Source organism: Podarcis erhardii, assembly GCF_964252035.2.
Source record: "Podarcis erhardii genome assembly, chromosome: 14".
Taxonomy (NCBI): domain Eukaryota; kingdom Metazoa; phylum Chordata; class Lepidosauria; order Squamata; family Lacertidae; genus Podarcis; species Podarcis erhardii.
The window spans coordinates 37,637,790-37,655,766 of record NC_138503.1 but is presented as its reverse complement, the minus strand read 5'-3'; the positions used below and the strand labels follow the sequence as shown (position 1 = coordinate 37,655,766).

The following is a 17,977-nucleotide window of genomic DNA, read 5'->3' as shown; positions in this document are numbered from 1 at the left end:
TTGGCATAGGCACTGAAGATCCAGCCAACTTGCTGGTTGATAATCGGTCAGTCAATAGACAAGGCCAACTGATGTTTGGGTCCCCCACAGTGGGAGCCTCTTTCACTGGACCCCAGTCAGTCACTGGTAGGGGAGTACTATGGTCCATCAACCCACAAGCTGGGTTTCTGGACAGGAAGTGCCACCTTCTAACACCTCTTAAGGAGATCTCCTGATGACATGGGGTGGAGTGCCCCTTCCCTGTCCTTCCCTACTGCCATTACAAAGTTGTGACAATAGCTATGGGGTAGGGGGAAACCCACAGGAGCAAAGCAAATCTACCTGTGGGTCAAATTGCTTCCTGGCCTGAAACCAGTGACTGACAGCTGTCCACTGCTATGCTGATAACCACAAAAATCCTGTTCATGAAAAAACCAAGACAGGAAGGTAAGGAACAGAGGACATATGGGGACGTCCCAATGAAGGTGGACTAGGCAAAGGGAGTCTGCCCTGAAGACCTGTCTGCTGGGAGTCCAGTGTGGATGCTAGCTGGCTCCCAGGATCTTACAGTATTGTCTTCCCCTGCAGCCTCAAAGTGCTTTCCCACTGTACAGGAGGCCCAAGACACCACCACATCAATCTTCAAAGGCCACTCCTGGTAAGTTGGGGAATGGGGGATTGACAACCCTTGTCCTCACAGAATTCTTACAGATACTGTGCCTTAGGATTCCACACACACACCAGGAACTTTTACTCCACTACACCAACTGTTGAGGTAATGTCAATGCACAATATACAGGTCCCACACAGGAGACGCATGTTTAAGGGTGAGGTGTGTAGAAAAGGGGAATGTTTTCAGTCATAAACCCCCTCTTGCAGTTAAGCCCTCCACTGGTGAATGCCATACATTCCAATCCAACCATTGCTATTGCTAGCCAAACACTCATGAGTTCTTTTGCCTTACTGGGTCAGAGGCTGGCCACATTGTCCTGTATGCTTGCTCTGCTCCAAGTTTCACTGCAACTTCTTACTGAGAAAAGAGTAAATATTGTCACAGCCACTATGATTAATGGGGTCAGTTTTGTTGCCTTAGACAGTGGGGGAATGTATGTTTGAGTTGCTACATTCTCTGTCTTGCGTGGTCATTCCACCCCCCCCCCATCCCCATCTCTGCAGGGAGGCCATAAAATCACAAGTACATATCCTGATGTTTGTTTTATAGTGGCTTTGACTACACAAACAAATATACATACATACTCTGATGATGTGCTCGTGAAAGCTGGCCACCAATGCAGCAGACTCACTGCACTGCCCTACCTGTTTCTTACTACTTCAGAAGAATCAAGAAACATCCATTTTAGTAAATACTTTTAGTACAACTATACACACCAGGATATAATCTTGTAAACATTATTTTAAAAAATACTAAAAATATATGCTGCCAAACAGCATTCTTGTTCCATTATGATGATGATGTTGCTTCTCTGACTTAATATAGTTGCAAACCACAGCTTGTCTCACAGTCAGACCTAAATGACTAAATTTATATCTTCAATCATCATTTGACAACTGGATAATTTTTTAGTTATGATAGCTTTAACTTTTCCTACTTCAATTAATAGCAGAAGTCAAGTTATCAATCAGACTCTTAAAGGGTGTTTTTCCAGATGTCTGGCATGTTTTGCACAATATATGCATACAGTACATTTTTGTTGCTAGGGAACTCAACTTCTTCCCCAAAGGAAGCATTTGTGTTGCTGAGATAAACCACATTTTCCCAGCAATATTGATAGTTGGAAAAATAGGATTCCATCTCAGATACCATTTTTAATTCTATTTTTATTTTATGTTCTACATAGAGCAGATGTGCACGAGGGACACAGACATGTATGGGGTATGAAATCACTTGTGACAAGAAGCACATTCTGTCCCTTCCCCACCCCTCACATGCCTATACTGTTTAAAGAATACTGCTTATACTGTTTAAGCAATCAAAGGTTTTCAATATTTTTGGGTCCAGGGCTCCCTTGAGCAACTACATTCTTTGTGCAGCACCCCTGTGGGGCTCAGGAGCCCAGTTATGTCACTCCTTGCCTGCAGAACTGGCAGCCTCTCACCATTTTTCAAAGACCCTTCCTTGTGGAGTGTTCCCTCAGCCTCCTCTCTTCTCCCCTCTCCTTGGGAGTCCTCTGGGCCCCTCGTCTCTGAGCTCCCCCCCACACACACCACAAAGAGAGGTGCCTCCTCCCACTGCCCACAGGGGCCTGAGTAGCACCTCCTGGACAGCCCCTGAGGCACCATTCACCTGGAGAGCCTGTTGCCAGGGCTGCTGTAACAAACAGCTGTACAAGTCTCTGGGAGGCAGAGACGTGAGAGGGTATCAGAGGAGGGAGGGAAGGATAGAAGAGGAGGCCAGTATTGCCCATGATACCCCTGGCCATGATTCAAGGCACCCTAGGGTGCCACGGCACACTGGTTGAAAACCACTGCCTTAAATGTTATCTTTTTGTAAAGACTGTGTCTTCCTTTGCTGTACCATTCAAGCAAGGAAGCCTTTCTGAGGTTCTTAAACAAAACAATGAACTGTGAGCAACAAAATGGCTACCACCCCCACCCTTATATCCATTTCCCTTATATCCATTTCCCCTTTCCCCCTCACTAGTGATAGCAGTGTATCTGGGTTTAGGTTTTAATTAAAGTTCTGTCACAGTAATACTGTTCATTAATGGTAAGCCATAAATCATGGTTTATTGTAATGTGCAAAAAGTCCATTATACTATTTCAAGGAAATATTGCGGTTTGAATTTTGGTAAGGCTACAAACAGGAGTGTGTTCCAGAACTATAGGCTATTCATTTGTTTACTATTTTCATTCCAACTTTAAAGGAAACAGATCTGTCCAATGTGGCTTACAAGTAAGTTCAAAACACATTAATACAATCACATTCAAAGATACCTCATCAGGAACCTTATCACAGAGCAAGATGTCAGGTGGCCTGGGAGAGATGGGAGAAGAACAGGGAAACAGTCTCTAATGTAGTTCTCACTTGCCTCCTTTGCTTTCCTACATATATAAATTACTACTGGATAGCCCAGAGTAGACTGCTATCTTCTGTACTTTAGTCTTGTTAAAGTACACTTGTACTCTATGTTAATTGCTGACTACCCATTCATGGTAAGCATGATGAAAAAGGATTTTACATGGGAATTCTGGTTGATTTTTGGCATGGGCATTGCCCTTCTTACACACGATATTAAGTTCATATACCCACATGAGTTCTGTGGGACTTACTCCCTAGAACAAATCATTAGGAGTGCAGCACAAAACACATTAATTAAAATTTCATTTCTAAGAACTGTTAAAACAAAGGTTTCTACATCCTTTAGTTCTCCAGTTCACACCAAAAATCTTTCTGTGCTTGTTTGCTTATTTGTTTTTCATTTGTCATCAAACAGGTCTCCAAGTGACTTAAACCGAATAACATATACATGAATGAATTATAAAATAGAAAAGAAATCATATAAACTATCATGTCTTCACTGCCAGCAGCTATAATTCTGATAAAGGCTTTAGTGAACAAATCAGGTCAGCACATAGGCAAGGCGCAAGTTACAAGGTGCAGCAGGTACCTAAGAGGTATAGACAACTGGGCAAGTACAAATAAATATATTGATCCAACAAATGACATGGTCATAGCCAGGGGGGCGGGGAAGGCCAGCTGCCCCCCAAATCAATAAAAATACATAGCTAACTCAGGTTCTGCCCTCCCTAACAAAAATCCTGGCTACACCCATGCCCCTGCACATTCCTTCAAGCAGGTTACGTCTGTGAGGTATGTTCCTGCTGGAGCTGGCAAATGGAGGCAGTTTTGGCCCTAACTCAGCATCTGATTTACACTTCACTAACAGAAGCAGTGCCAGGGGTGACTCTACAGCAGGAGATATCTAACTAGGGGTGTCCAATATCAAAGGAGCAGAACATTCTTCTACCAACCCATATGGCCCCTCCCCCTGGATCAAGTTCTCATTCCCTGGATTATTGGCCTCCCCTCTGGGCTCAGACACTTTTTGGAAATCCCAATTTCACCTCCCCAATCCCACTAGGACCCTCCACAGTGTCATCCAGCTCCAATTCCCTGAACTCTTCCCATTTCTCCTCAGGATCTAAATACAATTTCAAACTGAATAAAGGGTTCTACTCTATTTAAGGCCCTTTGTCACAATTCTTCTTGTCCCATGATAACGTGGCAAAGAGATTTACAATGGCACTGCTCCTAAGCAAGTTGGGGGTGCTCTACTAGGGCCACATAAATCATTCCTAGGCACAGCCTCTGAGAAAATTGGTTGCTGTGGTGTCAATAAGCAACTTTCAGAAATTATAGTTCATTTAAAAGACTCATGGAAAAACTTGAAACACCAACTCTGCCTCCTTCAAATCCCTTTTGCATTAGGACCAGGAACATTCTATATTACACCTGGGAGACTAGACAAAGATGCTGCTAAAAATAGTCCAATCTCAGTTTGATCACTGGTATCAAGCTGTTTGTTTATCCTATAAGCCAGTTAAACCTGGATATTTCAAAGGCATTGAAGCTTTATCAGCCTAAAGGACTGTGGAGTTGACAATGACAAAAGCACACATGCTGAAAAAGGACTGTCACACAAGCCAGTCCTATTGCTGGAAGCTTAGAAAGATAATGCAGAATTATCCACCATGGGAATACCTAGATTCACTGTAACCTGTTGGGTGCTTTGCACATAGTGAGAGACCACAGCTGAATGTCTTTTGTTCCTCTTTCTGTCATTCTTGATAAATGTCTTAACAGTTCAAATATAATTGCCAATGCTACTTCCTACATTTTCAAACCGAATTGGAAGAAATTCATTTCAATCTAGTCAACTACAGACACTGTCTATACTAGTTCTCTACCCCACACCAGGGTCAAACTGAAACACTTTCAACCTGCATTTGCACATGTGAAGATGTTTTCACTGAAGGTAACTTCCAGAGGGATAGTAGTATTGATCTTTTGTAACAACAAAAAAAGAATTTTGTAGTATTTTAAAGGCCAACAAGATTTATTATGGCATTAGCTTTTGTGGGCTATAGGCCACATCATCAGGTGCATGTTGTAACTATTCCTGGGGGCTAGCCTGGCCCTGCTGATCTGGTTTTTTTCTTTTTCCAGTTCAGTAGGTGGGTACTGTCGTCTAAGAAACTTCTGGTGTTAATTCCTAAGCTGTGAGACAGAAGAGATGTTGTCTTTAAATAAAATAATAATTTTAAAAGCTCAGTATCATTAGAAGCTCCCAAATTATTCTGTAGTTTGATTAGTATACTTTAGTAAAAACAATACATATTTATGGGGGGGAGGTACCTAGGAAGTTAAAATAAAATCAAGGATTTTGAAATTTCTAATAAGAGCCTGTGGGTAGCTCAAATTTATCAAGAGTCTAATGTTGCTAAGCTGTATGTATATCCTTGCTTCTGTTAGTTTAATAAAATAATTCCATTTTATTTTAACTGTAGAAAGAATGCCATTAATATGCAGCTCACTACAGCGTTATAAGCCTATGGGGACATACATAGGAGTTTATGACTGCTATCTGCAGTCACAATTTCCCTTAAAAGTAGCTTGAAATAATTTGTTCCCATGTCTAATATCAATTGCACACTGTGTGGGAAGCTGTGGCAGTATATTTTGTCCGTCTAACTCTTGTTAAACTTCTTTGCTACTTTCTTACACTCTCAAACATTCGTCACAGAAGTAACAGTCAAAGCCAAATGAATCCCAGATACTAAAGAGACAGCTATATTCACACAAAAATAAAACAGAAATGTTTGGAAAGAAATTGGGAAAAGATACCCAATGTTAGAGAAATGATACCATAATAGAAAAATCAGGTATACTTCTACAAGTGTTACTTTTTTTGTAATCTGCTTTGAGGTTTTTTCCTGCAATCAAAGCAATATATAAATTTTAATAAACAAATAAATAATAGAAGTACTAGTTCACAATACAAGTGCTAGTTCACACACACACACCCCACCTGCCCTTATTGGTGGAAAAGTCGAATTAGTTGAATAGGTTCATCTCAGGGACAAAGAAAAGAAAACACCAATAAGTTTTAAATTCCTTCTTGGTAGAGCAGGTGGTAACAGCCTCTTTAAAGTGAAGCAGTAATCAGACCACACTTGAAGAAACCTAGGCCTGTCCCCAGAACATGTAAACAACTATAAGCCAGTTGCAACATCCCTTTTTCTTGCTTTGTGAGCAGCCTAGAGAATTATGGAGCAACAATTAATAAGTAAATAAACTAATTATTAAATAGATTCCTGACCCAAGTGCTCAAACAGGTGATTGCCTGACAACTCTATACACTCTTAAATAGATTTATTAGCCTACTCTGGTATTTTTATGTTAAAAGGTACTCCAAGACTCAGACTGATTTCAAGAACTGAGAGGAAGAGGAAATCTCAAGGGTGCAAAAAAAAGGTTGTGTTTGCTCTGTGTGCTCCAAAGCACGCTTTTTCTTCAGTGGTACAGTGGTACCTGTGGTCACGAACGGGATCCATTCCGGAGGCCTATTCGCAACGTGAAAAGCCCACAACCTGAACCGCCGTATCTGCACAGGTGCCCTAAACCTGCTGCATCATGAGGCACATGAATCTTGTAGCTTTACAAAATAGATATCAATTAACCATTAGGGTTCTAGAAAAAAAACACCAAGATTATCAGAAGCCTGAAGCATGCTGATAGTGTCATTAAATAGATCAGTCACTAGGTGGCACTAGAGTTTATCTCTGGAGTCAGGATGCTCTCATTGTGAGAAATAAAATAAAATAAATTACCGTATTTTTCGCTCTATAACACGCACCTGACCATAACACGCACATAGTTTTTAGAGGAGGAAAACAAGAAAAAAATATTCTAAACGAAACAGTGGATATATGATTTTTGTGGTTCATGCTGTGGCCACAGACATGTGATCTGACGGTGAGTTTGGGGTAGCCCAATGCAAAAATCCTGAGGATCCATGTGGATCCATGCTTTGTAACCACGTTTTTGCGCCATTGCGACCCCATGAAACAGTGGGTGCGTGTGTTTTTTGGTGCAGGCTGTAGCCATGGATATGCTATGTGATCTGATGGTGAATTTGGGGTGACCTAGTGCAAAAATCCTGAGGATCCATGTGGATCCGTGCTTTGTAACCACGTTTTAAGTGGGGAGGGAAGGAAAAGAACTCAAGGGACAAGGAGCTCGTGTGGGGGGTGTGGAGAAGGATGCTGCTGATAATGCAGGAGAGGCTCCTCTCCGGCTTTGCTCCTTTAGAACAAGCAGGCTCTGCATCTCTCCCTCCTCCCCGGCAAGGAAACCATGATAGTAACCACTCTGAGACAAATCAAGAAAAATTGCGACCAACACTCTCCCCCACACACACGCAGAGAGGGAAACACACACACGCAGAGAGGGAACTGGCCCTAAAGTCGCAGGGCACTGGGGGAGTGAACGGGAAGCAAGAGAAGGAGAAGGAGCCCTCACACACAGAGAGACACACAGAGTGTCAATTCTAAAGTCGGAGGGACAGCGCAGGGAGAGTGAAGGGGAAGCAGGAGGAGGAGAAGGAGCCCTCTCTCTCACACACACAGACACAGAGTGTCAATTCTAAAGTCGGAGGGACAGCGCAGGGGCGCAGGGAGAGCGAAGGGGAAGCAGGAGGAGGAGAACGATAGCTCAAGCACACACACACACACAGCCCCTACAGTGGCTAATCCAAAATCGGACAGCAAAAAACTGCAGGCAGGGACAGAGAGTACGGGGTTGTTTTAAAGCAGCCAACCCCGCTCTGCTTCTCTCCCTCCTCCCGGCTAGGCTGGCTGAAAAGCTTCGCTGCTACTTAGCAGATCAGTGGGGAGGAGAGAGGAACATAGAGGACGGGTTTTTTTTAAAGCAGCCAAGCCCGCTCTGCTTCTCTCCCTCCTCCCCAGCTCGGCTCGCTGACAGGAGCCGCTTACACCTGCTTTGCTGTTTCAAAGCAAGCCACAGACTGCTCACAACTGCAGCAGATTCCCCCGCCATCTGTAGGCATTCGCTCCATAACACGCACAGACATTTCCCCTTACTTTCTAGGAGGAAAAATCTGCGTGTTATGGAGCGAAATTTACGGTAGTAGTAGTAGTAGTAGTAGTAGTAGTAGTAGTAGTAGTATTTCTAGTTTAACGTGATGTGCCCTCTAGGCATCCCGTGACAATAAGAGCATAATAATAGAATCATGAATATGGAAGGACCATCTATCTACTTACCAATCAAGATTACAGGGTGCCACTGTCAGAAGGATGATGCACCATACATCACTATCAGTATTAACAAATATCTCTGTAAGCCTGAGAGACAGTGGAAGGAGGAAAACCTTCCTTTCTTCAGAAGGAAATATGCAGGAAAGTGGGTAGAGGGAGATCAGTATCTGTACTGCTTTCTGGAAGCTTAGAATTGAAATTCCTAAAGGGATTTCTCTGCCAGTTTTCCGAGTAGCACACTCAGGAGCTCTTTCTGTTTGTTTTAAGCCAAGCTGGTGGGGACTTGAACAAATCATAGAAACTGTAAAGAGAAATGTGCCTGTATCCCAGGTACCACTAAAGCACGCCAATGCAGTTTACCATCTGCACACCTGGGCTGCATCCTTTTGTTTGCCCCTGTAGCAATATTACAAAGCCATTATTGCCGTCACTACAGACTATGCTTTCAATTTATTTTTTTGGTAAGGTGTTTTGAAAGCTGAAAAAGGCTTAAATGATCTCAGGTTTAGCCTTTTTTAGGTTTAGCCTCATCTTTTCATTTCTTAAAACTCTGGGCTACCTACAAAGCCAGAGATATAACATCTTAAAACCACAGGACAAGAAAGTACAATGAGACCATGTGGTCAAAGGTTTTGTTTGCAAAAGTGAAGCATTTATCCACCTTCACCACAGTTTCCCATAAACTAATCTACACTGTCTAAACCACAGCATGCCAGAAGCACAAAGAACAAGTGCACTGCAGGTGTACAAATACATCCAGATAACTCACTCAAGCAAACTAGACCACATATTTTAAGTGGAAAAAGGAAAAAAGCCACCAGAAAATCTAAGCAAAATGAAAATGCCTTCCCAACCTCTAGTGTAGGATAAAACAACAAAAGAAACTGGCAGTCGGTTTCTTACCCCAAAGCAAAACTGACTCACTCTAATCATCAGAAATCCTTTTGATGCTTTCTGCTTCTCACCACAAATGATGGTATCAAATATGGCTGCTTTCATTCAACTGTGGTTTTTTTCACTTGCAATTTGAAGAACCAGGGTCTTAAATCAGAATCCATCGAATTGTCACAGCAGAGTTCTATATTTTATATCAGAATAATCCATGACTAGCATTGTCATTGTGGAAAAATGAAACCAAGATTTTTAGAGACCCACCAAAGTACCCAAAAAAGAGCAGTCAGACCCAAGCAAAATGGAAATTTAAACAGCAGCAGAGTTATGTACCAGGCAGAAAAACAATATCTAATATCAAATAGAATGGGGGTAAAGACCCCGGCAACGCATCGTGGAAAAACAGGCAAATAGTTTTGTCACTACTGCCTTTCTCCTTGCCATCTAATGACACAGGTTTGTAACAACTGCTCCTGGTTTCCTCTCATTGTTTCTGATTATTTTCATGTACTTGCATACAAAATGGAAAGTCTATCTATGGAAGCATTGTCTGTCAGTGGATCCCTTCATTACACTTGATCCCTTCATTACAATCCTGAAACTGGTAATGAGGTAAGGAAATGAGCATATCACTCTTCAGATCAGGTGTCTCTCAGAAAGTGGTAAATGAGCCCATTAAATTTTAATAACATCCTACTTTACAAACTGTGTTCCATCTGTTATTTCTGCTCCAGTGCTATCTCCTATTAGACTCAAAATAATACATTTGAAAAAATGTTTACAGCTTTCTTCCAAAGTAACCCCGTAAATCAGTAGTTTTGCTGCTATGAGCAAGCCTATTTTGGTCTTTACAACCCCTACTTGCTGGAGGTAGCCCGCTTAAATTATTAGCCTGTCTATCTTAGGGAATAAGGACTACTTTTAAAGGAGACAGGTGAACCTTCCCTTACTCACATCTAGAGAAGTGAAGTCCTGGAAAGCAACATGGAATGGGCTCTTTGGAATTAAACTGACAAACTGAAAAAAAGTCTTATGAAATATTTTCCCCTTTCAAGTAAGTGAAAATCCTTTAAACATTTTGTTTATGTAAGACAATCTACAATGTTAGGGAATCAAAATTCTAAAATGTGCACCACCTACAATCCTTCATTGTTTTTGAATTGCTTTCTTCTGGTGACCTTGAGTCTATAGTTTTTAGATACTAGAAGCAAGTATCCCACTTCTGCTATTCTTTTGACATGGCACCTCTCTTGTGCTTGGCTTTTTCATCTGTTCTCCTAAATTTATGTGACATAAATTCTGTTACAGATTGGGAAACAAGAAGCTTATTGCTGTTCATTATTCATTACCCTTCAACACACAGACTATGGGGCTACAATTTCAAACTCATCCCTTCCTAAAACCAGATACATTACTGATACTGAACTTTGAATTGCAAACCACAACTCTTCCCATGCATCTCTTTCACTCTTCCTCCAGTAACTGTATTGCTCCTGCAATTTTGGCTTAAAAGCACCCATTTCTATTCTAGGTTTCCCCCATATAGATCAATAAGTAAGATTCAATACTTCTGAACGGGCCAGTGAGGGGGGGGGGCAGTCAGGTACACTCATCCTGCGCCTCAGAGGGCTAAGCTTAGAGTTTATAACTTTATTCTAACAAAACTCCCACCCCAGGCCTCAGACAAACTCTGCACAGACCTGTTTCTGATATACTGCACCATCAATTTCAGTAGAGTATGCAAGCTGTTTGCAGGAATAACTAACAGTGGTGCAAATTTTGAAAATGCATGGACTGCAAGCCTTTCAATAAATGTGGGAAATAAGCCATTTGGTACTCACAAATTGCCTTCGAAGTTTTGTTTTGACCCGCTCTGTCTTGGTTTCTGTGGGGTGGATAGAATAGCTGAGGGCACTTAAGTGGTTGTCCACTGAAAGGCTCTTCCTCATGTAGAAGGACCGAGTTCTCAAGGATCTGAAAGGCGCCTCGTCCATGGCAGTGCACAGCCTTGGCTGAAGGGCAGGATCCCTCACAGATTCAGCACAATCATCTTCCAGCTGCCATGCTTCTCCTAGGACAGGGGAGTAAGAGAGAGAAAAGGACCCATAGCCATCAAATAAGGATCCAAAATTAACACTTTTGCTACAAGATTTCCACTTCTTGTCAACATTTTCCTCCGAAGGATAAAAAACATGTTTCCATTATTTTAAGCAACTGTGTTTCCTTCTTGGAGTGAAGATTGTCAGCATGAACAGCATGTTTTTCTCGTTCTTTATTAAGTGTGTACTGCCTAGGTGTACGGCCTAGATGAATAAATATTATTGGTGTGTGTACTCACACAGGTAATGTAAACCCTTGTCAGTAGCTGTAAGATGAGGATGCAAGCAGTATATCACCTATCTTTTTGCTAGCATGAAAAGAGGTCAAAATGAGGGTGCAGAGTTAAGTGAACATTCAATGGACACACAAAAAAACAGTTTGAGAAAGAAGAACATGCGTAAAAAAGGCAATAAATATTTTTATGAGAAAAGACTCAAAAAAGGTCCATTAAAAATTGAAACCTCTTAGCACAGTACATGCTGCACAAATATAAGGAGCTGGTGTTCTATCTAGTCTACAACAGTTTAACTACCAGAAGCTCTCTAGCATCTCAGGTGGAGAAGTTTCCCACAGCTGCTACCAATGATAGCTGCTTTGCCTACAGCTGTTAAAATACAGAAAATAAAGCAGCAAAGGCCCTGATCCAACCTCTCTGGTAACTGGCACAACGGAAGCAGGCAGAGGCCCAACGGAGAGCTGTACAAAGGTTATCATACCAGGAGAAGACAGGCACTGTGAGGACCCTCCCCTGCCGTCAGAGGGGTGCCGCTGGCAGCCAGAAACCCAAACCACCCTATCATGGTTCTTCAGAAACACAAACCACCCCATCATGGTCCCTTCAGTCCCATCCTAACCACAAATAAACTAAACTGAGAGAGTCTCACAAAAACTCTCCAAAACTATTTCAAAGCAAATGATGTAGACCACCCCTCTCCTTTGGAACACTATGAAAGCGGTCAAAAATTAGCAAAACAGAACAAGACATCACAACCCTCTCATCATGCTACAAACAAACAGGAGCCTCCTTAAAGACTTCTTAAACCTATAGAACAAAAAAGGAGGGAACTCAACTCACTAGAAATCAACAAAACAATGATGAATATTCTATATTCAAAACAACACTTTTACGAGTCTGGAGGGAAAAACTTCAGACTATTAGCAAACAGGCATAGGGAAAACAATCATCATCATCAATCTTTATTATGGTCCAGAGACCCAACAAATCGTTACAAAGCAATGCAAAATCAACCAAAATAAGAATTCACTGCATCACTAAAAAAGACGGCAACATAACAAAGAAATAACCTCAGAATTTGCAGAATTTTATTCCAACCTAACCCACCTGAGGAGAAAATCAGAAAATTCCTAACAGGGCTGACCATGCCAACCTTAACTGATGAGGAACAGAAATTCATTGACAGTCCTATCACCCCAGAGGAAATAGATACAGTCCCCAAAAAACTGAAACCACACAAAGCCCAAGGGCCAGACGGCTTTACAGCAGAATTCTATAAGAAATTCAAAGAACCCCTGATGCCCTACATGACCCGTCTATTTAACGACATCATAAAAGAGGGCCCCATTCCTGAAACCTGGACCTCCTCTAAAATAGTATCTATCCAAAAAACCACTCAAAGACAGCCTCAAAGTAAAATCATGCTGCCTGATCTCATTAATAAACCGAGACTACAAGATATTCACATCAATCTTGGCTAACCGCCTAAAAAAAATTCTACACAAATTAATAGCCCCAGACCAGATTGGCTTCGTCCCTGGTCGCAATATAACAGACCCTATTAGGAAACTACTGAATATAATCAAACACTGCAAAACAACAAAACTTCCATTGACAATTATGTGCCTACACATTCTCAAAGCCTTTGATTGCTTAGAATGGAAATGCCTACTAGCAGTACTAACCAACATGAAATTTGGTCCCAAGTTCTTACAAACCCTCAAACAAATCTACTCCCTAGCCTCAGCATAATGCAGGACTAACAGTGTGGACTCTAATACCATAGCTATCCGAAGAGGCACAAAGCAAGGATGTCCACTGTCTCCCTTCCTCTGAAACCCCTAGCAATCTGAATCTGAGCAGCAACAGACATCAAGAGAGTGGAAACAAAAGGCAGAACCTATAACTTAGGGCTTTTTGCAGGTGGCCTGATGGTCACGCCAGACCCCATAAACACAGTAGCTACCCTAAACAAAGAACCCTACACATTTGCAATGGTGTCAGGTATTTGAGGCTATGTGTTTCAACACACACTCCCTCAAATATCCAAAAAGAATTCACCAACATCACTAAGGTAAAACTTTGCAGCACCAAGTTCAGATACCATGTGGTACAAAATAACCAGAAACCTCAACAAACCATACCTCCACAATTACAACCCCCTGTGGTGACAAATCAATAAAGACTTGACAAAATGGAACAACACCAACTTCAGCTTCTCAGACAAAATAGCCATGATCAAAATGATCACCCTCCCAAAAGTAACCTACTTATTCCAAACCCTCCCAATCTGATTCCCCCAACCCAACTTCGCAAATGGCAGAAAAAATTACACTTGTTTATCTTCTCACACAAAAAACCAAGAATAAACACAAAAAACTAGGGGGTACCCAAATGCCCTGGCTAATACATCACCAATTACATGTCTTCATAAACAATCCAGTAATAAAATCAGCACCAACGAGGCCTAAGACAGTTGGATGGCGCCTTGTGCTCCTCCTTCCAGCAACTCCTGCAGTCAAGCTGGTGCCAAATGTATTGCTCTGCTTTCATTTGGACCACATCAGCAAGACCAAGAGGGTGGTCTTGTTGTCTGAGCAGTCCAAGACCTTCATACACACTGCTCAGGGTTATGCCCCAGAGAGGTTACTTTGGTGCTGCTAACAGCAAAAACAACATGGGAGGCAGCAGGTACAAGTTATCCATCTCTGCAGCCACAGCAAGCACTGTGATTTTCCAGTGGTTTGACTTCGCCCCCGGAGGTACACTGCATTACCTGCTGAGACACATGGGGCAAGCAACAACTCTGACACACAGGGAAAAAAGAAACTGAAAATGAAGGTGCGTTTGTAATACAGTATATTAAAGTGGAAGGTAGTTTTCTAAAGGTAGTTTTTAACTAGAAAATGTTTAGAACCATGTTTCTTAATGATTTAAAGCCGGAGTCAGCAATTTTTTTCAGCAGGGGGCCAGTCCACTGTCCCTCAGAGCTTGGGGGGGGGCGGACTATATTTTGGGGTGGGAAACTGAACGAATTCCTATGCCCCACAAATAACCCAGAGATGCATTTTAAATAAAATGACATATTCTACTCATGTAAAAACACTCTGATTCCAGGATCGCCCGTGGGCCAGATTTAGAAGGCGATTGGGCCGGATCCGGCCCTTAGTTTGCCTACGCATGACTTAAGGAGTCTCCTGAAAAGGCGGCTACAAAAGAGCTGTTCTCAAGCTTTTCTCAAACCTTTGGCAGAACATAAATTGAATTAATAATAAAAGCATAGTATACAGGATTACTTACATTTATTGAAACTTACCTGTAGAGGGCACTGTACATCCTTTTTGACAGTCAGGGGCAGAGTGATTTCTGTAATGCTTCTGTTCTGGCATATCTTTCTTGTACAATTTTGAATCTAGAAGTGGAACGCGGTTTATGATTGGGGACTGAGGAATGCTGGGAAGAGTCCTTGACTTTCCTAGTACAGGTCTCTGTGGCTTTCTGTCTAATGACCTTTAAAAGGAGAAAAGAAAGAGATTGCAATCAGATGTGCCTATGATTACATTTTTGTTATTCCTACTAGTGAAGTAGCAGATTTTTGAAATTAGGTGAGTTCAGAACACAAGACCCACCTTGAGTTGAAAACAGTTTTTACTCCGTATTCCAAAACCCCTTTGAATTTAGCTATGTTCATCATGAGTAAATCCCAACACCATCTCCAGAACTTACATTCAAGAAATAGTAACAAGATGAAGGGGCAAAGGGGGGGGCGCTACTCATTTATATTTTCATTACACCGAAAAGCTTTACCAAAGCTATTGGCACAAAACATAGTTTCAGGGCCTTTAGTAAAGATCCTGGACCACTCAGAACTACAAATCCAATAAATCTCATGCTAATGAAAATACAAAGATAAGCCTTGCATTTCACCCTGCCACCGCCACCAGTCACTGCTTCTGGAAGGTACGGTAAATCAGGGAGATTCCAAAAGGGGGGGGGGGCAAGCTAGCTGCAAAGATCTTTACTGAGCCTTTTTTTACAGACATTCCCAGACAATCAGGTACATTTTATGGTTTGTTTTTTTTATTCCTTTCAAATCAAAATGTGGATTCCAGCTTAACTTCAGTAAGAAATTTCTGACAGCTAAGAGCTGTTGGATGGTCGCCTGTATGTATGATATTTCTGCATTGCAGGGAGTTGGACTAGATGGCACTTGGAGTATCTTCCAACTCTACAATTCTATGCTTCCAAGATTCTAGGGTGGCTAAATATTATGCTGTTTCTCCCATATCAGTCTCTACAGCCACAACAGGCACTGTAACTCTCCAGTAGTTTGATTTTAGCCCCAAAGGCACACAGAGACCCAAAAAGCCAATCCTTAATGACTGACTCACCTCCTTTCACTTGGATTGGCTCCAATCAACAGAAAAGGCAAGAAGTCTTATTTTCCAAGGCCAAAAAACTCTCCTGTCATGCTGATTGGGCAGCTCTGGGATACTGGAAGCAGGGACTCTGCTGCAGAAATAACAATGGGTCTTTCACTCCCTGCAACCCTGGACCACTACACCGCTGCTTACAGATAACCGTCACTGGAGTCAGAGAAAAGAACTCACACTTCTGGGGAACTGATGTTTTGATCTGCTCAGCTGCAGGCAATGATTTATTAAGGATGAAGTAAAGAACAAGGGATACATGAAGAAGCATGGAGCCCAGTCTCAATTATTATTTCACAAAGAATTTTGGCCTATTTTGCTTTCCAGTTCTGACAGTGGAATATATTCTCTGGAGATTTGCAGATCTGTGCTTTCTTTCTTTATCTCTCTTTCTCTCTCTCTTGCCAAACTAGATGATATTTAGAAACACGTGAAATATCTCCATTAAGGAAAAATAAGTAAAGCACAGCATCAGATGCTACAATCAAGAGAGGCACAGCAGAGGGAGGGACTGGGCTAGATGAGCAGATATTGTGATTTTAAATTCCTTGTAGAAGGCAAAAGAGTCACCCAGCATCTGTAAATCCCTCCCAAAAGCATACCTACCACATAGCCTTGCTGCAGGTGGTGACATTCCACTAGCAAAGGCCCTCAAGGAGACTACATGAAGATTGAACAAAGGTCAGTTATAATCAACTGCACCAAGGCCTATAAATAACTGTTGTTTTGCTTTTTCAGCTATGGAACTCATAATCAATGTTTGACAAGGATTTTCAAAATTCTTCCACCTAAAGTTATTAACTAGTCATTATCAATGCCTACCTGCTGAGCAAACCATGAGGGTATGGAAGATTGTATTGCTACTAAATTTTGCCCAGATGTATTTGCTGCTTGGGAATCAAAGCTATGACATGAAGGGGTGCTTGCCAATATTAAAAGAATGGCCACAGTATACAAACATTTTGAGTTGGATAATTATTTTAAGTTCCAAATACAGTATATAGGATGGATAACGTGTTTGGATCGGACAAACCACTTGTGCCCTAGATCCTTGCCCCTCTTGACTGATAAAAACTAGCAGGGATGGGATAACTGACTGGGCTGGGAAGATGATTAATGCCTCCTTCTGAGAAGGGGTAGTGCCTGCCTGCTTGGAGGAGGCAGTGGTAAAACCACTCCTCAAGAAACCCTCCTTGGCTTTGGAAAATCTAAGTAAGGACCAACCAGCTACTAATCTCCCCTTCTTGAGCAAGGTTCTTCAGCAGGTGGTTTGGACCAGATCTTTTAGATCCCTTTCAATCGGAGTTTTGGCCCAGAATATGCTTTGGTCACCCTATATGAAGACTTCTGTTGGAAGAGAGACCTCATTGACCTCTCAGCAGCTTTTGATACCATTGACCATGGTATCTTTCTGGAGCAGCTATCCGAGTTAGGAATGGGTGGCACCACTTTGTGGTAGTTCCAGACCTACTTGGATGGATGTTTCCAGAGGGTGTTGCTTGGGGAGTATTCTTCAGCCCCTTGGTGCCTTTAATGTAAGGTTCCTCAAGATGTGATTTTATCCCCTATGCTGTTTATCATCTACATAAAACCCCTGAGTGGGGTTATCTAGATGATTGGAGTATGCTGTCACACATAGCTGATATGCTGATGACATACAGTGCTACTCCTTTAAATATGCAGGTGAAACAGTGAATGCACCGAACCATTTTCTTGCCTTGGTAATGGACTGGATTAGAGCCAACAAACTGAAGCTCAATCCATGTAAGTCTGAGGCACTGTTGGTGGATGGTTCCCTAGACCAGATGGATGGAAGGTGGCCTGTTCTTGATGTGGTTACACTGCCTCTGAAGGAGCAGGTACCCAGAGAGACTTGGGGGTACCTCTAGATACTTGGGGGTACTTCTGGACCCATTCTGTCATTTGAGGCTTAAGTAGCCTCAGTGGCACAGAATGCCTTCCATCAACTTCGGCTGGTGGCCTGGCTGCACCCCTTTTGGACAGGGACAGCCTAACTACTGTTGTCTATGCTCTGGTAACTTCT

At 42.1% G+C, this 17,977-nt stretch overlaps 1 protein-coding gene across 9 annotated transcripts in view; it reads right to left on the bottom strand.

Annotated features, from left to right (window-relative positions):
- Positions 1-17,977, bottom strand: part of LOC309329068 (ankyrin repeat and fibronectin type-III domain-containing protein 1-like) — a 367,804-nt gene that overhangs the window by 277,304 nt on the left and 72,523 nt on the right. For 8 of the 9 annotated variants that reach the window (XM_081839531.1, XM_081839539.1, XM_081839537.1 and 5 more), the window contains 2 exons: positions 14,820-15,013; positions 11,010-11,239 (listed from right to left, as the gene is read on the bottom strand). In XM_081839531.1, the coding sequence (XP_081695657.1) occupies positions 11,010-11,239; positions 14,820-15,013 (424 nt within the window). Of the gene's footprint in view, positions 1-11,009; positions 11,240-14,819; positions 15,014-15,894; positions 16,016-17,977 lie in introns of all 9 variants that reach the window. The other variant, XM_081839542.1, reaches the window with a different exon arrangement.